The 22222-nt window shown below is 45.2% G+C and overlaps 1 protein-coding gene across 2 annotated transcripts in view; it reads right to left on the reverse strand.

The window, feature by feature from the left end:
* LOC122574305 (transmembrane protein 132C) overlaps positions 1-22222 on the reverse strand; it is an 80074-nt gene continuing 57852 nt past the window's right edge. The window contains exons 3-10 of one of the 2 annotated variants that reach the window (XM_043741741.1): positions 19706-19849; positions 13951-14206; positions 9617-9760; positions 8712-9545; positions 7984-8422; positions 6818-7263; positions 5844-6124; positions 1-5745 (exon numbers count right to left, since the gene is read on the reverse strand). In XM_043741741.1, the coding sequence (XP_043597676.1) occupies positions 5073-5745; positions 5844-6124; positions 6818-7263; positions 7984-8422; positions 8712-9545; positions 9617-9760; positions 13951-14206; positions 19706-19849 (3217 nt within the window). In that variant the 3' untranslated portion in view covers positions 1-5072. The remainder of the gene's footprint in view (positions 5746-5843; positions 6125-6817; positions 7264-7983; positions 8423-8711; positions 9546-9616; positions 9761-13950; positions 14207-19705; positions 19850-22222) is intronic. The other variant, XM_043741742.1, reaches the window with a different exon arrangement.

Raw genomic sequence — 22222 nt, forward strand, 5'->3', positions numbered from 1 at the left:
TTACAATTACAATATTTTATATATCTTTGATGACGGTTTGGTGGTAACAACAGGTAAATACTACATATTGTACATTGAGTAGGCGATAGTCGTATCTTATTGTTTAATTAGCGTATCGGTTACGCCGATGCCGATGGCGATGGCGACGTCCACCACGACGGCAACCCCAAACGACAGGGCGAAACGCGGCGAAAACAGCGATAACAATAGCAGCAGCAACAACAACAATCTCAATAACAATAACAATAACAGCAACGATGATTATGATCGTGATAGATTAAAGATAATCATTTTCATAATACAATAAATATACATATTAATCGATAAGTACAAAGTGAATGATCTCGGTAACGGATTTTACGATAAAAATCCGTGCCAGCTAGAAGAACGATAAATAGATATGTGTATAGCGAGAGGATAGTGATTCGCGAGAGCATCGTCGATTATTGCCATCGTCGTCGTGGACGCGGTCGTCATCGCCGTCCTCGTCGTGTTTTGTCGCCGTCGCCGTCGCCGTCATTGCCGTCGACGCCTCGTCAATCGTTTATCTATTTTATCCGCATTTATCACACTTAACGTAGATACAGCGACATCGTGTCTGAGGAATGTGTGTGAATGCAGAGTCAGCATTGCGACGATATTCTATTACAATATATGTATATATATATATTTATATATTTATAATATAATCCTCCCTGATCGGTGGGAACTTATCAAAAATAAAAAAAAGGAGAAAAGAGAGACCGGCAGTTTCGACTTAAACAGGGTGCCCCCTGCGTGAGAATGCTTCCGCCTCTAGGACGTGCGGATTTCGTTTGCGTCAAACAAAGCTCCTGGAGATAGTATCGTATATTATAAAATTCGGCGTTACGAGTTGCATCGTGCTTTAAGCTTCACTTTTACCATTCTGTAATCGCGAAACGGTCACGAAAGGCGTTCGAGAATGATCGAACGAACGGATAAAGTTACCAAAAGCGAGCCGAGGAACGTCACACAGTTTCTCTTACGCGAGTTTAGATTTTTCCGACTTTTGAACGAGAAAACAAGGAAATGCGTATATATATATACAATGTTTTGGCCGTGGCCAGAGCTGGAGGAAATAGTATTCTAAGTAAAAAATAGTAACTGTAAGATCGTTTGTACGTTGATAGTGTTTAACGGCGAATCGGGGGCGGTTTCGCTTCTTCCTTTTTTTCTTTTTTCTTTTTTCTTTTTTCTCTGTAACATCGCGGCAAGCGAAACATTCAACAGCGTTCGTTTCGCGTGAAACAGCTTCGTAAGCTCTCCACTATTTTCTATCGTAAATACTATTTTTTTCCGGCTCTGCGCGGGATTCCTCGTCCTACGGGGGGATGTTTTCGTCCATTTTTCCTTTCTCGTCTCGTCCGAAGGACGAGATTCCCTGGCATACGTTTAAGTAAGTGTAATTAGCGCGTCTCTCACTCACGGTACTCGATATGATTGATTCGTTTTAACGACTCGCTATCTCGGAAACGAAGAGTCGTCTCTCGATGCTCCTCGAAGGAAAAGGAAAGGATGGCCGCGGGCAGAGCTGCGATAACGATGCCACTTCGCCCCGCCAGACGATTCGACTATACGTTTAAGTCAGGCGAAAGGCAACGTAGATCGCGCTTCGCGTTCATTAGTATTTATTAATTAATGCATTAGTTACGCTATAAGACTAGATTCTCGGCGGGGTATCTTACGTTGTCTGCAGCACCTTTTAACCCTTTGCAGTTATCTTTAAAGGTAAGGACATTCGTTCACGACACGATGTACGAATTAAAAAAAAAAAAAAAAAAGAAAGGCGAAGGAATGTTAGTAGAACTCGAAAGTTAATTAAATAAACGTTATTCACAATCGATTAGGAAATGTAGAGGCCTTAATGAGAGAATACGATTAATAAAATAATTCTCTTATTTAGTCGACGTAAGATCGCAAAGGGTTAACGTGCGTGGCCCACGTCGACGCGCCTCCACGCTTTTGAACGCCGACTCGAGCGTCTTTTCTCTTTTTTTCATTGTGTTCACCGGCATTACATCACTATATCCCACGCTTGACATGCTAACACACAACTTACAGATACATACATACTTAGACACGTAGTCCTTAAATGCCTATATAAGATAGAGCGACCCTTCAGGGATCCGTTTGTTTATAGATCGGATTGCTGCGATTCCTGCGCGCCTTAAGATTTAATCGTTTCGTTTAACTCGATAAATCTTTTACGTACAGGCAACCCACGTTAAGGAAAATTGTTTCCCACATTGTTATCAAGCTATCGAAATTTGACGCTGTTCTTCTATAAAAGACTCGATAGTCTTCATATAGAATTTATTCGCGATACAAGCCAATAATTGCACATTCGTATAACAGGAGTTGGCTTAGTTAGATATCAACTAAGTTCATTTATTCTTTACGTACGAACGAATAGCTGACGAATTGCATCGTATTTTTAATGAAAAATCATTTCACGGAAATTCTTCCTTTCTTAAGTATTCATTGCTATTAATCTTTTGATAAGAGCAAAAAATGATTAGCCTCGAACATGGGTTTGCCTGTTAGATGATCTTTGACGATCGCAGGGAAGAAGGAGGCGTGCGATTGGATTCGCAAGTGGAAAATCAAATCAGTGCGGAAGAACGAAGGCTATAAGGTGTGCGTGTATTTTGCATTTGCATATCTCTCTAATCCATTCATTCATATTCTCTCATACAGATTCATTCCATTCCAGTCTCTCTTTCTCTCTGGATGTAAACGTGTATTTGTATATGTATAGACGAACATGGACGAGGACGCGTCTCTACGATGTAACTAACGATGGCACAGATGCGATTACGCTCGCATTCACGCGGGGAAGCACGTGCCTCGACTCGCGACGCGTTTAAAACGAGCACTCGCGATCGGTGGCACGTACGAGGACAATTGCGGAATCCAATCGATGGGTTGAATGGTAATTAAAAGCGATACCGGAGCAGCGTCTCGGGCCGGTGCGAGCTCGTCTAGGAGATTAGCGTTTCCCACTTCGCAGCTAATAATCTACACGGCTCGGTTTTCCTTAACTCGTTAACCAGGTCATTTCGTGCACATTAATTTTCTTTAACTGTGTTACACGTGTTTGCATTTGTATACAGCGATCTCGTTTCTGCTTCAACGACGCGGAAAGATTCGCAATATTTTCAGAAAAGTTTCAACAAGTGAAACTGAAACGCTGATAGCCATTGACGGTCGTAGTTAATTAATTGCGCCGTTGGTTTTGCAACGCGACTTCTCCTTCCAATTGTATCGCGTTAATTAAAGTATTTTTGTTTGGCAATCGAAAAAAATAGAACTTATCAGCGAGAATGGACTCATCGTGTTTTTACCATGTAATCTTCGAATATAAATATGACGCAACTTATTTTTAGCAGAAACGATACGACGCATTAAATGATAGAATATTTATAAATCAAATGATCGTTACATTCCAGAAAATTGAGTCTACTCGACCTCTCCGGTTAACGAGTTGAGGAGATTTCAGAATACGTCGTTTCATCGTTGGACGAAACTCTGGTTTTTCCATAGTTTTACGAGATAAGTCTATATATGCGTGCGCGTATGTATGTGTGTATGTGCGCGCGCGCGCGCGTGTGTGTATGTGTGGATAATTACAGGTCAAAGCACGAATGGCAAATAGGTGATTCGTACGAAGAGCGTGAAGAGCGATTCGGTAAGGTCCGTACAAAACGAGGAGGATTAGAATAGACGGGAAACGCCGATAGGTAGAAAGGTGCACGCGGCCCGTGCTCGCGTTTTCGCTCGGCTCCGTCGAGCGATTAGATATGCGAGTTAGTTTGCTCTATGGAGTTTGCCATACAAATGTAACTTCGTAATCTGTTACAGTTCATAATTAACATGCGCTAGGTCGCGATATATATATATATATATAATATATATATGTACACAGTCTTACAAAGCAAAATTTACAAACATTATGACGTACGGACGATCGAATAAATATTACGTTTCCCCCGGTGTAGATCGGAAAAGGAGTAAATGGCCCTGTGCCCGACGATCGTTCATTCCGATATCGATCTCGGCCCACGACTGGAATTTACGGTCGGGAAGACTCGAGCGCTAGCGAATACTTGGAAATAAAACGGGTAAAATAGCAGAAAAACCTTGAGGGAAAAACATCAGGAGAAGCTTTATCTTTATCGTTAGGAACCGACGATGGATAGAGCACGGATGAACACAAAAGGTATGGAAAGACGACTAAAAAAAGACGAGGCATTCGTGCGGTTTGAACGTCGCTATCGAAGCCGAGGATCGATTTCGAGACAAAAGAGTCGGTTTTTGTCCGGCCACTTTTTGGTGAATGCCCTGTCGCGTGGCAGCAACGAGGGAAAGAGGTTTGTTCGATTGGCGTGAGGGAAGGGCTTGAGCGAGAGATCGATAGTGCACGGAGGCGGAAGCGACGATCGGCGGTCGATTGATCGTCGAGGAGAGAGAAGGAAAAGCTGGTCGAATCGAGCGCGCGATCTACCTACTCCACCCCGGCCACCGGCGATCGCATCTTTAAAGCCTCTGCGTGTATGTGTGTGTGTATATATATATATATATATGAATGTTCGTGTGCTCTCGCGTGTGTATCATTCCTTGCGTACACTGTATTACAGCCAGAAGTCGCGCGTACTGTACGATTCGCGATAATTCGCGTTGGAAATACGCGCGCCTCTTACAGCTTACACCTGTTTCTCTCGCGTCTATCTTTTTCTCTCTTTGCCCATATGTATCTGTGTATGTATGTCTGTATAACGTGTCTCGTGTCCATGCGTTTGCGCGATACTCTTGATGTGCTGCTAGGAAGCTGACTAGATTATAGCCTAGAATACGAAACGTCCGGAGCGTCGTTCGAACGGCGCGAGCTCGGCCCTTTTGGTTCTCCATTGCGAACGTGCTACGCGGCGAAAGAGGAAGCGGAGAACGTGACCCAGCTCGTTATCCGGCTATGCCGTTTAGTCTCAACGAGGGTTCCGGGGTTTCGTATCGACCTTGACTACTCGGCCTTCTTCAAGGCCGAACGCCATCACCTAGGCGTTCGACTCTTTTAAGTTGTCGAAGTACTGCATGATCTGATTGTAGTCCATGCCCAGGTTCAGGTCGTCCAACGCCACCGATTCCTCTTGCTCGTGGGACGAAGACGCGGACGACGAAGAAGAGGACGAGGAAGAGGAAGCGGTAGAGGACGGCGACGAGTTAGGCGGTGACGAGGACGATGAGGCCACGGTCGGGCTGGACACGTTCATGGACGAGGCGATCGCGTTCGTCGAGAACGACGAGAACATTGGATTACCGACGATCGTCGCCCTCTTCACTTCTCTGGCTCTCGCGTCCTTCGAATGCCTGTTGTCATCGTGAGTCACTAGCTCCACAAACTCCTCTTCCTCCGCGTCGTTCTCTTTCGGACTACCTACTCTAGCTTTACCGTGTGGCTTGATATGGTGAATCTGCTTGCTGTGTCGCTGATTGTTCCCATGATGAGCGCCCGCGCTGCTACTCGAAGCTCTGTGACGATGTTTCCTAGGTGTTTCCGGTAGTCGTACGATCACTCCTGTGTTTCTGTGTGGTGGTACGGGAGGTTTGTAGTCCTCGTTGCCGTTGTTGTTGGTCGTTGCGCCGACGGGAACAGCTGTAGTCGTTGAAGGCATCGCCGAGGTTACGGGGATTCCGTGCGGTGGTAAGGGTGGTGGGACGTCGTCGTTGCTACGTTAAGATAAACGAGTTACTTTATATTTAGAGCGACAGAAAACATTTAGATTTTAATCCTTCTGTTCTCCTATGAAGTAAAATGAAACAATTACTCGTTTCGTGCAGAAGCCACGGTGGACGTAGCCATAGATGCTGAAGTAGCGATTGTAGTTCCTGATACCACCGTAGATGGTTTCGTTACAGGCTTCGTCGCGAAACTGTTACGTGGGAGTTTGTCCCTCTTGCAATAAGTCGTGGTATCTATCGGCCCTGATCCGTTGCTACGCTGTCCCGCCGAAGGTAGCTCGATGTGGTTTGGATTGTCGAAACAAGTTGCCAATTCACCCGCTTCTCCCTCGTTCTCACCAGCTAGGGGGTTACTAGTCACTCTTACCTGAAACATAAATTGTCGATTTAGTTCGATTCGCTTCTGAAGCTGAAAAAATTAGGGGCTTGAAGATCGTGGCCCAAATAACAGCACAGCCCATGAACGATAACATCGTTATCTTGCTGTTACTGGCAGCGAATGTGTTATAAATAGTTCTCGAGTAGGCGTTCTATTCCGTCTCTTTATTCCAGACCCTACAGGTAATAAGAAGGATCCTTTCCAGCAAGTTTGGTTCTTCTTGTAAATCGTCAAAAACATCCTCGTTCGTTTCATAGTGCCTGTCATATTACGATATTATTTTCATTGACTGCCTGTAAAATTACTTATAATCATTGCACTCGTCCAATTATTGGAAAAACGTTGTGAGCTTCAACTTTCCATGCACAACAGTATTTTGCATTTCACATAGGTATCAATTAAATCTACTGAAAAAATTGGAATTAAATATTTGTTTATTTAATCCAAATATTTCCTTTAATTAAATGCCCGTGTAACGTATGAAATTCAGCCTTTAAACTCGACAGCTTTAGCTGGCAAATAGTATCGACGTGTAAATAATTTAAGATCGTTGCTGCATCGATATTATGCTATCGAATAAGCGATGGTTGCGAACACGTGGAAGTTGAGTCGACGTCGTTCGCGCGTTATGATATCGCATAGTGGACGATCCTCAGACTCGTCAAAATGTAGCATTGATACCTGTTGCGGTCCGCAAGCGGCTCTCTCGAGAGTGGCTCTGCCCAGCCAGACCCAATCGTGTGCGTTCGTGGTAGACTCTCTGGGAGGTCTTCTTCCCGATGCCAGCTGGTTGGCGGCTGCTCTGGCCCTGGCTGCTCCTGACAGTACCGGAAGCGCTGACCCGGGTAGCGGAGAATCCGGCGGCTGTGGTTTGAACTTGTTCGCGTAGACCACGCAGGAAACGAGGAAGACGACGATGGCGAAACAGAAGGCTGCCAGAAGGACGTACATGCCGATCTCGAGTGGGCTCATGCTCGCTCCTCCGTGATGCCGTATCCCAACGCCGCCCATTCCTCCTGAAGACATGCCATTAGCTATAGCCGTGCGGTGCTGCCGTGCCTGCACCAAAGGTTCGTGCTCGTGCTTGTGCTCGTGCTCGTGCCCGTTCTCGTCTTTCAGCGGTAGCCCTTTGCACAAAAAACAAAGAGACAGAAAGAGAGAGGAGAAGAGTGAGAAACGAGTACTGGAAGTAGAGAACGAGGCAGCTCCCGGCTAGCTGCGTATCCTCCCGCGCGACCAGCTGCCTGCAGAGAAGCGACATCGATGCTTCGCGCCATGCACGGACAGAGAGACAGCGTGTCGAAGCTGACAGGTCGAAGAATTCTCGCATGTTACTCGTACGCACGCTCGCTGGACCCGTCAGTTCGCTAAGCGATAGAGGATCAAGCGATGGAGAGGATTTGAAGCGACGGCGAAGCGACGAGCAACGGAGATTCAAACGAAGAAACGGAAGGTGACGGAAAGCGAAAGAAGCTGTTGCGCAATTCGTCCGATAAGCCCGAACAGTTTATTCCTTTTGGTTATTTGGTCGTTACAATAGTTATCCCTGATCATTCATCTACAAATCGAAATACTTATTGTTCGCTGATCTTCTCCTCTCAGGTACTAGCTCTCATCTAAATTTCATAAGATTCGTCGTTTCGGTTGTTTTAATAACGCGACACGGACTTATTGGACGACCAATAATGAAACAAATGACACGATTTATGCCAAGTTTCGAGATTGACGGAGATAGAAATCGATGGAAGTAAGAGGACGTAAAGCGCTGCCAAAATATACAGAGTGGCATTCGTCGAAAAGAAAAAGAGTGCGAGAGTGTGCGAAGAAGGAGAACTGGATCTATTTACCGATGAGAATGTCGTGCAAATCAGGAGCCATCTCTCCCCTGCTGGTCTTCCTTTCCCTGTGATGATGAGAGCCAACCGTTCCACCTCCGTCATTCTGTACGAACTCGGGTCGATTGGGAAGATCGCTCGAGGCAAAGTCCACCTCAACGTTGGCGGAAGCGCTGGCAAGAGCTGCCGCGGTCGCTCTTTGAGATCCTTTTCCAGACCTCCTGCCGGTTAGACGACAGGCGTCGGCCAATTGAAGACTGACTCGTAACAAATCGCCTCTCCCTTCGCCGACCGCAATCACTCGAGGATGATGAGAAGCGACCATCGGAGCGAATGCCACCACTTCCGGGTCTAGACTCTCCACTAACAAGTGGTAGTCGTTCACAGCGATTTCTCTCAGCGGTGTTCTCGTACCGTCAGAAAATTCCACGTCTATATCCAGCAGTCCCTCCTATGTTCGATGCAGACATACGAAAAATTATAATCCGATCGCCGCGTAAAGATATCCGAAGCAAAGTTTGTTTTCGAATAAACGCAAACAAATATTCAAACCATAAACGTTGGTTCTAATATTTAGCGAACGAAATAGATCTCCGGTTTCGTTAATCGTATTAACGAGAAGATGCATTTGCATAGAAATCCCTAACAAGGGAAATAATAAATTTCCTTGAAATTGAAATTCGATCGTTTCTTCCTCGCAGCTAGATATTTTACGCTAACAAGAGAAACATGTACCTCACCTGATACTGAGCAGTCAGCTTCCTCGTCACCGACGTCTCCGCGACGTATCCATTTTCTATAGCAGTGTCCGGACTAATAGTGAGTTGTAACCCAGACACCACTCTAACTGACAACCTGGTGACCGCCACACGGTCGTTAACCACACGCACTTCCTTCGCGCCGATTACTTTGCTCGTAATCGGCGAAAGAACCTGCACCTCCGTTCTACCCACACCACGACCTTGAACGATTCTCCCTTGTAACAGATCAGCGATTCTGGGATCAGAAACTCGAAGCATTCCATTAACCAGATCCGTCACTCGTAGCCAGGTACGACGATTCACAAAGTAAGAGACTCTTCCTGAATCGTGGTCGGTAGCCAGGAATCTCGCGTGTACTTCGATAGGACTCTGCTGGAATCGGAGTCTGCAATTGGTAGAAGGTCCTCTATCTATAGAATTGATCGTATCCCATCCGTTATCGCTTCCTCGAAATCTTTCTTCCTGCTCGTCCTCTTCCAAAATCACATCCGCGTCTTCGATATCCATCGAAGTGTCCTCCAATTCCGCGGCGCTTCTCTTTTTGGTTTTCGAGCTGGATTCGTTGGAACGTGAATTGGTGGAGTTCAGACTACGCTTGCTTTTCGCCCCTACAGCGTGTTCTTCGGGAACTTTCCAGCCTTTAATCTGACTTAATCTGGTGTCCGCCACGGTCATCTCCAAAGGGAATTCCGGCATCCAAACTGTGAATTTAGCCAGCCCTGTGTAAGTACCGTACTTAACGAGAACTGACGCGTTGCTGGAGCCACGTATCTCCGTTCCGTCCACGTACACGCTGCTACAAGAAGATGATACCTGTAACACAACACGTAACACGTTGTCAGAAACGGTTCTTCTCGTAAAGCTGGAAACGGAAAGCCGCGTACCTTAAGCACACTCTCGTCCTCCGAGTGACAGGAGGATTGCAGCGTAACGTCGGCGACGGTTCCGGCCTGGCTTACGATGAAGACCTTCATCCCCTGGGACACTTGGCGACCCGTCAACACCGCGGTGTTCATCACCTCCCAGTTCTACGACGAAAATGAACTCGATTAAAGCATCGCCTTTGCCTCTATGACTCCTCGGGGATCTTGTTAAAGCGTTCTCCAACTCCATTTAGGAAAGTCGCTCGGTCGTATTAGCGAACGGTGATCGTCCCTTGTTCGTTGGAAGCTTTTGTTTGCTCCCAAGCGAGGCTGTCAGAAAAGTTTCGCGGATGGTCGCGGTCTGCAGTCGAGGGAAAAGCTTTTAAAGGGTCTCCTCGATGGCCTAGACGAGTCCATCAGCGTCGCTCGACCATTTCATATGTATACGCGCGCCTGTATCACAGGTATACACGCACACGCACGCACACGTACACAGAGGTGTAGTCGTATCGTTATGGAAGTTATTCTACGTGTTGGCTGTACATCATATTCCTTGCCGGTGTGTGTACTTTAGAACGGCCATTCAGTGGGAAAGGGGACGGCAGGACGAGAGACGAGAGCAGCCTGGTGCACGAGAAGCCATTTCCAAGTTGGCTTCCGTACAGTCTGCCCTTTGGAAGGAACATCAAACGACTCGGATATTGCAGCGAGGGAATTTAAATCTCTGACCCCGAGCGGCTCTCTATCCGTCCACCTACACCCGCTTGTCTCCGGTTCTACGTGTGCGCTCATACCACCTACATATATATATATATATATATATATATATATATATATGTATATATATATATATGTACATATATATCTTTGAACACGCGCCCCTGGTTGGCATCGATAAGCTCGATCTTAGGCGAGCGCAAAAAACCTGCCATTGAGTGCATTCCGAATAGCACAGGCTCATCGGACTTTCTCTTCTAAAGTGTTCCCTCCGGTCATCGATATTCTTTCGATTCACGCGACTTCGAATCGGGACTTGGAAGCGTATGGGCGCTTTTCCTGCTCGCACGAATCCTCCATTTAACCTAGGAGAATTTCCTCGCTGGAAAATTCGTCCGGATAACTGCCACGGGATTTATTTTCGTCCTTCGCATCGGCGAGTTTGCCACGGTCGTTCGAGATAGGGTGAGAGTGCCAGTTACGGTATTTTAGCGATCGTCTCGATAAGAAAAGCATTTGGGCGATCGAATTCCAGCAGAGCCGCCCCTTTTGTTCCAGCCAAAATCTCATTGAACCGTCGTTAGGGAAGCTGCTTTTAGAAATCCGTGACTGCACGTGGAAGCAGGAACTGCGTTTAAAACAAACATCGAGCGCAACGCAGCTATCCGGTCACGGAGAGCCAAAGTTCCAAGGAACTCCGCCAACTCTGCGTAACCTCTTCTCTACCAAGTCGAGTAGTTGGTCGGCTTCGAACTACCAAACTTTATCAGGAATCTCTGATCTACTTAGCTCCGTTCTGCTGTTCGGCCGTGTACAAGATTTAGTTATGCATTATCAAGGTACTGCACCGCGTCAAAGGGCGCGAGTCGTCCAAAGCGAGCTACTATTCCTGGATAACCAGGCTGCATTTCTTATCCTCGTGGCCTAAATATTTATACGCCCGGCCTGGCTGCCGTGCCGTCGTCAGCCTTCCGCCAAAATATTTTCTTTTCGTTGATTAAACGAGCGTGGGGATTCGCGTTTGGCCAGCTACGCGAAAAGCAGCCGCGGCATAGATGCTGCATAGAGTTAAGCCGGACCGGGAGAGCTTTGCCGAGTGCGAACAGACGACGAGGGTGTCTCTTTTAATTAAAAACTTCCCCTCCTTCCGCCTGGCGGAGGCAACGAGCAATTAGAGTACGGATAATCAAGAAGCTTCCGACAACTTGCCCCTTCTGCCAGCCTTTCAAAGGAATATGTAAGCGAATTAACGAACTAATTAATCAATTAGGCAGCTCGTGCACGAATCTCCTGCTGATTGTCGTGTACACAGCCCGCCTTCTACCCCCTTTCCGAAGCTGACCGATTTCACGTCGTTTAATTCGCGAGTTGCGGATCGATGCCGAAACGCGCCCGAGTTAAAGGAACTAACACCGAAATCAATTAACCTCGGTACACTAAGCTTCCAAAATCTCGGTCAAAGAACCGGGAATAAATCGAATAAATTTCTCCGAATGACGTACCAGCGGGAGGCCGACGATAAAAACCGGTCGGAGACACGGACGTGCCCTGTTTTATCTCGAGGAAAAACTACATCGCTAAACCTTTTGGCCGGAGAGCTGCGAGTTAATGGCGATGCCTTTTTGCCAAGAGGAAATCTACCCGCGTCCCATTATTAGTTTATCAACGACATAGTCTCAGACTATATCACGACCATACCCAGATACTAACTCCGAGACGTTCTCCTGGCGCAAGAAACTAAATTTCGCGACTGTCGTTTCGTTCTCTTTGTCACCCGGCGAAATACGTGCTGTGTTAGAAAAGTAACGAGACTGATGTCATTTCTTGCGACTTATTGTTCGCAACGGCATCGAAACCTTACTTCGCCGGCGGAGTCGCACATTTGTAACGTTGCTTTTATATCAGCTACAATTCCGTAGCTACAGCACGTATGCTTTTACGATGATTTGTGTAAACGCGTGCGTTAGGTAGAGAAAATGGAGCAACCACGTGTTAAACATCGTTATGCTCCAAAATTCTGTGCCGAAACGAATGAAAAAATGACGAATAGGTACACGAGGAGAAAAGGTCAAAATATAGAATAACGTTTTTCATTTTCAACGGAACAGAGTTTCAACACGTTTGATTAACATTGCTCGATAAATTGTCAAATTTCATTTTTCTCGCAAATTCCAGATTTCTGATTTAGTTTTTCACGACAGATCGCCCCCTTCTTGATTGTACCATAATTACTAGGAGATTACGCTACGTAAGTAAAGTACATTATTATTTCTTGCAAAGTTCTGTAGCCGAAGTCGTATTTTCAACCCTCTAACGCTTCCGTCTTCACACACAAAAAAGGGAAAAAAAAGAACGGATCACGGGGACGTATGCCACGTACAGGTCGGTATCGATCGGCACTTCTGCCGGCGGTTATCGGCCAACTTAGCGGATTCTTTTTCAAGAGATCTCGAGAATGGCGGCGGATACGTCGAAGGACAGAAAACGAGGGTTGGCTGGTCTAAAAATCGTGCCGGTTCGACGAGTACCGATATTGGTTCGCGTAGGAGACTAGTGCTCGCCCCTTCTCCTCCCTCTTTTTTCTCTCTCCATCCGGTTGATTCTTTTATTTCTTAACCGGCGCGAATTCGTGGAATTCCATCGTAGTTTTCGCTGTGGAATTCCGGGTGCACGTTCCAGGCACAGTTGGCGGGAATGAAAATCGTCGGGCACGTATTCGATGGTGTCCTCCGACAGGAATTGCACCAGGAAGCTCTCTTTATCGCCACCGTTTCTCCAACCTCTGACCGCGCTTATCGGATCGCAAACACAAACATCCAACGTTCTTGTGACCAATCGAATTTTACGAACAACAAAGCGGCAACGAGGTTCGTCGTCGGGATTTTGCTCGAGAATACACGCGACACTGAATAATCTTCGTGGCGTAGCTAACCAGGCTTCAGGGATATGCACGCACCATTGCGGTGATTCAGGATTCCCCGGCTTACAGTCTCATCCCCCTCGAGGAAGACAAGGTTTTTATCTCGACGAGCTTAAGCAGCTAATATAAGGTTACCGTGGATGGAAACGATATAGAGTGGCCGTAAAATCAGGGGAAAATTAAAATTTATACTTGCGAGTGGCGAAACGTGTTATTTGAGAGATTATTGGACAGCCATAGTGACTGAGTACCTTTCGAGACTGTCGTGCCAAGTTGAAACTGTCTTTCTATTACTTTTCGAAAGAATACAGTGGCCTGAGAAAGTATTCGAACACAAGCGTAAAAATCCGTAGAAACTTTTTGAAATTTCATTAGGTGATCTGACGCGATAACGATTCGCCGATTAACTAGGTCCAAGCGCATTAAAATTCGTGTTCGTGTAATTAGAAAAAGAAAAAGAGAAAATGAAACACAGAGTTTGGCGAAAAGGCACCTATCGCATCTTCGTAAAGAAACTTACGATTCCAAGTACGTGTACGTTAATGGAAATGTCTTCTTAGATGTTTAATTTAAAACGACGTTGTATCGTTCCCACCTAGCATAGAACAGAGAATACGTAGAAACATATCTCGGTCGAAGCCGAGTAATCTTCATTATCTCGACGTTATCGAAAAGAAAACGCTAGAAAGGCAAACTTCGCGCACACGAGAGAGCTCACCTTGGATATAGGCAGCACGGCCTGAATGTCGTCTTTCTGTATTTCGAGGCGAACCTGTAGCTTTCGCCTCTCGGCGTGATGATGATGATGATGTTGCATTTGTCTCTGCTGTAGTCGCTGTTGATCCATTCCATTTAGCTGAGAGCCGTTGTCGAAAGCGTAACGTACGCTCCATACGATTCGACCACCATCCCAATTCCCTTCCACCCCCTCCTCGCTCGCTTCCAGAAGCATCGTCAGGATCTCCTCCGCCGATCTGGAAATGACAAAGATGCGTTCCCAGTGACAGGATCCCGATTGTTTCTCGACAGTAATTCTAGCCGCTCGATGCCAGTCAGATTCATCGCCAGCCGTTTATATCCGAAACGCCCCAATTCCTCGCGTAACGCGAACGTCCACGGAGTGTCGAGCGTATTTGGAGAAGGGGTGAACTATTTACAGAACCGATTTCTTTGACGCAGCCATGGCAGATAGAGTTTTTCACGAAAGGGATACCGATCTACTTTCCTTTGAAGTTCGTCTGTCGGTCAATGATTTTGTTTAGTCACCTTGGCGATTCCCTTGATATTCTAGAATTCTATTTTTAGGCTTGTCTATCGCATCTGGGATATTACACGATGGTGTTTTTTCTTAAACGTTGCCCGCTAATCTACCCCTTTGCATTCGGAAACTTCCAGCTGATCGTCTACACGCGCTTCCTACAAAATAACGAAAACCAAAATTATATTCACTCGGTTTCTTCCGAATGGAATGGAATTGTCATTGTCGCTACCGTGCTGTTCTTCTCCGCATCAATTACTCGCTTTATCCGCATAAACGTTTAAATCTAACTCACCGCTGCTTATATCGTAACTGTCACTTGTTTTCATTCTTCCACTGTTTTACGAACTAAATAAACGAGTGAGAAAAATTGCATCCGATACGTGTGTGGTTCGATTGTTCGATACGGTCTGTCCTCAGCTTCGCGAGTTCTTCTTCTTATAATGCTACAGTAATCAGCTCGTGTATGTTTCGTATGCTTCGTATGTGTGATAGCGAAGTATCGTTACATCATAGAAGTTACGTTACATCACGAAACAGAAAAAATTTCTGCGAAGAGAGACGCTCTTTATCATCGCCGTGTCACAGCACCGACATCACAGCGAAGACTTTCGTACTGCCAGCTAATATTCTCTTACGTATATCTGAGCATACATTTCATTTCTATATTTGTTTTTTTTCGTGCAACGTGAAACGAAAGTTTGGAGGAAAGGTATATTTCATAAAAATGTTCGGCTCGTGTAATTTCCTGCTACATAATCGTCGGTAATCTCGTCGTGTTCCCTTAGAGGAGAAATCCGAGTTGTTTGCTAGATTTACGATGTCCCCTCGGAAGGCAGATTGGAGCGCAAACGTTTAGAGAACCATCAAACGCGATGATATTTTATATAAATTGATATTTTTCACCGCTGTTATCCATCTTCTAGATACTTTAATATAAATCTGTCATTTTTCTGGCATCGCACGTGCCTCACCGTATCGCACACAAAACGCATAACATAATAATAATAATTTAATTTGTAATAATAGATACAAAAGTCAAGTAAAAAATAAATAAACTAAAATTTGTTAGAATCGCAACGACCAAGCAAAATTTCTTAGAATTCTCGATAGATAAATTTTCCAGTTAGTTGTCCTGATACTTATGGCCGGCGGGGTGTGCTATCGTAGACTCAACGTAGCAGCAAACTCAAACACCCGTGAGGTAACTAACGAATAAGACTTGGCAAAACTAGACAGAAGAAGAACCAAGCGTAAAACGTGGAAGTTCATCCAGTGAAACAGTCGTCCTGACTAGAGAAGCGGACGTGGGTAAGTTGTTACGTTAAAGCGTCCTCGTAGCCGGTATTTCTCGAGCTCCGTGGAACTAACGAGGATTTCGCCGAACAATCAGCGAGACGAGTAACTCGCGTCGAGGGTATTTCTAGTTACAAGTCGTTGGTGTTACGTAACGCGAGGCGCAACACGGTTGTGTTACAAAGTCGGCGGCGTTTCACGATTCCGTCGAACACGCGTTAACGACCCATCCGTCTGCGTTTGACCGTGAACAAGGATCACCATAGAACAGACGGTTATTACCGAAGGATTTACGACTCGGGACAAGCGTGCTTCCCATCAGTTTTCGCAAATTGAAGAGAAGAACCGTCTATCTTGAGATCCCTCGAAGTTTACGGGCTACGAAATCACGAAGAGATCTGTCTTGATGAGAATTCCAATACTCGAGAGCGCAATACGAGCAAAATAATCTTCTACGCTTGATGCGAGCTACGCTGGCACAAGAACATATTTGAAAAACCATAGACAACGTTTATGTCCATATTGTACGCGTTATGCGAAACATTTTGAAATTTCATTAGCGTTGCAACGAGATACGATCGTCACGATTATGCTGATCAAATATGGAACGAATCTGAAAATGTATATGGAAATTGCAAGATATTTATTATAAACATATATTCGGCGAGAAATTAGTATACTGTACTTTTGAACGTATGACAAACGTTAAATATAGTGAATATCATGGTTTATTAATATAGTGGATAATTCAATGTTTGAATATTTTCGTAATCTCTGCGAGATATATATTCGCGCTAAATGTAAATATTTTCAAACTTCACCCACCTGGGTGTTAGCCATTGATAAATTTTAAATTCCACTATATCGTTCCACCTTTTGTACATTATTCGCCAATCTATTTCAATTACTGCTCTAAGGAATGGTATAGTTCCTGATCATTTCCATTCACTTTCGCGTTCATGAGAAAAATCTTGCCATCTTCTACTTCTTCGTTTTGTTTCGATTCGAGAGTGATTCCGGATGGCATCGCGCGACAGAGAAAAGCAGAAACAAACGGAGCAAAAGATTGCGAGATTTATCGGTGTCTTGTAGGAGAAAGAATGGGATTTAGGATAGAAGGGTGGAAGGCGAGAACGACGCGAAAACGATCGGATTTGAGAATGAAATGCGATGGAAGAAAATTAGCAGAAGAGCTGATGCACGAAAGAAGAATGCAGATGGAGTTTGATTCCTGGTAACGATAGCAAGGTTTCTATATACGTTTTATCGAGAGCATAGGTCTCGATGTTGCGTGTTTAGCGTTTTCACGACCGATGATCCAGTACCATAGTGCTAAACTGTTGATTCCAATGAAGCCGCGAATACGTAGAAGCAGTACAGGGCAAAGGGGGAGGAAATTAAATCGGAGCATCGCAGGGTTAGACGCGATAACATCATCTAATATACAGTGACACTCACTACTTTTACTTTTTGTCCAGACTACGTTGAAACGAACGCTTCGCGCCTCGATTCTTGACAGCGATAAAATCTTTCTCCGACTCTCGCCAAACACGGTCTCACCTCGTTCTCTCGCCTTTCCACCGTTCCTTTATGGTGTCATTTGCATATTTCCAAACCCTATTACCTTTCGAGATTAACCTCCTCGAACAGATCCTGGTAGGTTCGTTTCGCGCTGCGGAGAAATAGTTTGAAACGCGAGGAGTAAAGATGACTTTTCCATCGATACGTATCGATGCGTTAGCTTTTTCAACAGCTTGTAACAGGTATCTCTATAATTTCGTGCGTTGGAGAAAGCGTTCGGATACGACAGCAAACACGTCTACGCTGCCACATCGATACGTTTGATTTTACATATTTTGTAGAGAAAATTATCTCCTAGAACAGCTGCTATATTTTTAGTCTTACGCGTGCGAACAATTTTTCGTTTTTGCGATACGTTTGTTCGACGATACGAGGGCAAAGATAGCTTCCGCACGATGTCGATACGTGAGCTTTTTTTTTATACTTCGTATTTATTTAATTCATACACGGAATACAGTTGCGTGTACAAGAGGTTAACGCAACACGTATAAAAATACCGAGGCGTATGAAAAGATATGTTACGTAAGTTTGCAAAAAGTTTGTTACTCGAAATAACGGGAACGTGTGTACGCGCAGAAATGAGAAAAACAAAGGCGAACGACTGTCTGAAGAAGCGATCAAATTTACTACGACTTGGAATTACGTTTGCGAGAAATATTGGGTCGCAGCTGTATCGCGATACTGAAATAATCCAATAACGGATTAATCTCGGCCGGTCCAGTGATCTATCAGCTTCCCATGAGTACCACTGCTCTTCCGATACGTCGCTTCTTCTTTCTATCTCGAGCTTATCAGGCGTCCGTTAGTGCCGCTATATAAGACCGCGAGCAGACGAGCCGCCAAGTTCGATATCACGGATTCAGCCGGTGAATTATCTTCGCGAGTACGACATGCGTTCCAGTGCATTAATAATCGTCGCTCTGTCCGCTGTGGTGGCCTCGATGATCTACATCGAAGCGTATCCACTGGCCGAACAGAGGCCGCTCGGGCCAGAGGGAAATACAGCCACCGTGAAGCCATCTACGGACTCGTCCAGCCAAGAATCCAGCGGCAGCAGCAGCGACGAGGAGAAAACCAAGAACGTGAACGGAAAGGCCAAGAGAGAAGTGATCGACGTGGCTGAGATGTTGATCGAGGAAGAAAAAGGAGTTTCTGTAAGGCTGGAACGATCGACCAAGAAGAAAAACGACGACGACAACGACGACGATAGTAGCAGCAGCAGTAGCAGCAGCAGCAGTAGCAGTAGCAGCAGCAGCAGCTCTTCCAGCGACAGCGAAGACGATAAGAAGAAGTCGAAAAAGAAATACGGCTGCGACGACAACGGCGACAGTGACGACGATGATTGCAAGAAGAAGAAAAAGTCGAGGAGGAAGAACTGCGACGACAGTGACGACAGCGACGATAGTGACGACGATGATTGCAAGAAGAAGAAAAAATTGAGGAGGAAGAACTGCGACAACGGTGACGACAGCGACGATAGTGACGACGATGATTGCAAGAGGAACAAGAAATCGAAGAAGAAGGACGACGACAGCGACGACAGCGACGACAGCGACGATAGTGACGACAATGATTGCAAGAGGAACAAGAAATCGAAGAAGAAGGACGACGACAGCGACGATAGCGACGACAACGACGATGACGATAGCGGGTGCACCAGGAGGAAGTACAAGAGGGAAGTTGATGGACAGGACAATGATACGGTGAGCAAATCCTCTTCCGAGGAGAAGAACAAGCCGTAGTCTTTACAACTTGCTGAACCTCTCTAAGAATCCATGTAGAGGTTCCTTCAACGTAGAAGCCGATTTTCGCACATCTTTGGAGACACGGAGAAAAGGAAGAAGAATCAGAGAAGAGACAGGTAGACAGCGAATGTCATTACGTTTACGAGGAAAAGGAACGTCGTAGATCGCGATATTCCGTTTATTGCATATTGTTCAGCAGATTTTACGACGTAACAATTGTTTAGATAGGCATATGTAGATAAAGTTCGTCGTATTATCGTTCTTAATATCGTTCGTAAATGTTTTATTAATGTGCGCGTCATTTTGATTCGTACGTCGATACGCGCTTCTACATTTCTACGGTATTTCTCTTCTTGGAATGTTTCCGCAATAAAATGAAAGTACATGCGTCTCTCGATTAATTTTCATTTCTCACCTAGTCCTTGCGGCGGTTTAAGAAGATATTCGATCGCTTCCTGTAGAAAACTTTTACGTTCGAATATAGTTTCCCGGGTCATCGTAAATCGCTCGTCCCATCTTCGTGAATAGAATAGATAGAATACAGCGAACGAAGATAACGAAAAGCACTCGCGCAAAAATAGCGACGTACTTACGCGCTTGGTAATCGCGAAGCATTCTCCTTTCGCCTGGCAGTGAACGTAGCGATCGTGTTCTTCGCGTTGATCTTGCTGTCGACGATCCAGTCGGGATTACTGGACGAGGCGTCCAAGATTTTCACGCCAGATTTCACCCTGGCCCTGTAACATTCATCAAAATCTTTATCAACCGCGATATTAAACGATATATTAAACGCCGAATAATTTCGTTTATTTTGCGCCGTCTGTTCGAGAATCAAAGGGAATGCATTATTCAGAAAGCACGAGGAAATCCGATTGGTCGGAGCGAAATTCCATCGAAATTCGTGACGCGGCCAAACAGTCGCTCGAAAATGCCATGTAAACGGAAAAACGACAGAGCAAACGAGCGCGTTTCCCGGTCGTTCTGCCGAAACCGCGATGAAAAAGGAGAGAAGAGGCAATTAAAAAATCAGCATCGAGGCTGTATGGAGTCAGGAGAGAAGGAAAAATAGACGACGGAAGGCGAAGGAAAAAGGAAACGTCGGAACGCGGAAAATACGGTACTTCGGACGAGTTCAAGGGTGAAATAATTCTCGTGGCGCTACTTTTTCCAATAACCATAGGCACCCTGTGCTCGCGATCGATGCACAGCCCGGCAATTATCGGCTCAACTCCTTGGAATAATGCGACCGACCGGGCACACATCGTCGACTTTTCCAGCCCTTCGGTCCTTTCAATTATCCTACGTGACTGCAAACGAAGCGTCACCTTCTTGGTGCGTACGTATCGGATTTCCGTTCGATCGCGTCTAACTGCTGGCCTGAACACACGGCACACTTTCAACCCTGAGTTTGGCCGTCGTTTCAACAACGTCCTCGTTTGCCACGGAATAACGCAAAACCTGTCGCAGCTTTGACTCTCTATGTTTGCCAAACGATCAAAGTTTTCGTCCATATAGAGCGATATCTACTCTTCCGGTAAATCGTAGGAGCATAATCTCTACAAGCAAGATGTTAGATAACTAATCACTGTTACAAGCTAATTTAACGACGACCCTGGTCCATTTGCACAATTTAAAACATCTTAGTCAGCACTCTACCGATCTTTAACATACGAATTTATATCTCCGAACAATTAATCACTAGATATCAAGATCACTTTCTTCCTAGAAAACTGCATTTGTACTATATCTGGTTATGTAATAAGTTCGTTTGTATTTGTTCGAAGAAACGTTCAAGATCGTTGCTATCTGGTATATGGGATATTCAGTCGACGATGTATATTAGGTTGTCCCGAAAGTTTCTTTCGTTTTACAAGGAAACAATATAATTTGTTCTATCGGAATACGAAATGGATCATACATAATTCAATGGAATAATATCAAACGATCTATCGTTTCTTTATAAAACGAAGGAAACTTCTGGGACAACCTAATACTTGTTATACGACCTTATATATATGTCATTACTAGAATCCTTAGGGTCAAATCTGAATTGAACTCGGTGCAGCGTTCAATGAACCGCGAAACTCTCTGTGAATGCGCGTTGCATCGACGTAATATATTATAGTCTAAAAATACATAATCGATGTCTGTACCTTCAACTGGATGCCAACAACACAAAGATTCTATGTCCGAAAATAAAAGGGAAAGAATAGCGAATTTCGCCGCGATATTCCCGTCTAATCGAAAATTAAGTAAATTCGCTTATACTTAACAAACTTTCAATCTTGTTCCATCGTAGAGTCATCGAATCTCTCTGTTCCATACGTACCGTAAATTATCGATCGTCTCGCATACATCGTTTATCGATCAGAGTTTCTCGTACGAATCAATTTCGTGCAAAGTTCCGTGTCTCTCTCTCTCTCTCTCTCTCTCTCGTGTCAGCTGGTATTCCCATAGTGATATTTCGCGACAAAAAAATTTTATCTAGTACGGAACGTAAATGGAAAGACGGGTGGAATCCTCCTCGTTCGTTTCCGCGGCGTCGCTTATCCCAAGCGATTACAAAGTACCAGATTGGAAATTGAATTTTCTCGGGCACGATGAAATATGGTCGGCGAAGGTGGCTATTCACGGGTGCGGGTTCCGTTTAGACAAATCGTTTGCCTCGGAACGGGGTTCTATTATATATATATATATATCGCGTTTTACTCCCCGGGAGCGATCGCGCGCGACGTCGATCATCCACTCGACGTGCCTTTCGAACGCGAGTGGTTCACGGTAACACCTCCGCTGCAAAAACCTCTGACCGGCTGTTGCTGTTTGTATATTTGAAAAATATTTTTCGCTCTGTCCGATTCGATTACGGGTCGAGGGTCATCCTGTGCGAAAGCGCGAGGCACGACGCGATAACAAAGATATATGGAACGTGACGCTAGCGAATATCAATAATACAGAGATATCCGGATGGATGAGAGGATTCGATAAAAATTAATCAAAGGAATACGCGTAGCGAAAGAGAACGGTGCCACATTTCTCTCGCGTGCTTTTCGAAAGCGATATAGCGTAGCGTTTCACGATTGCTGGCAATAACGCGCCTCGTGAAAGACCCT

The sequence above is a fragment of the Bombus pyrosoma genome, linkage group LG13 (assembly GCF_014825855.1).
Source record: "Bombus pyrosoma isolate SC7728 linkage group LG13, ASM1482585v1, whole genome shotgun sequence".
Taxonomy (NCBI): domain Eukaryota; kingdom Metazoa; phylum Arthropoda; class Insecta; order Hymenoptera; family Apidae; genus Bombus; species Bombus pyrosoma.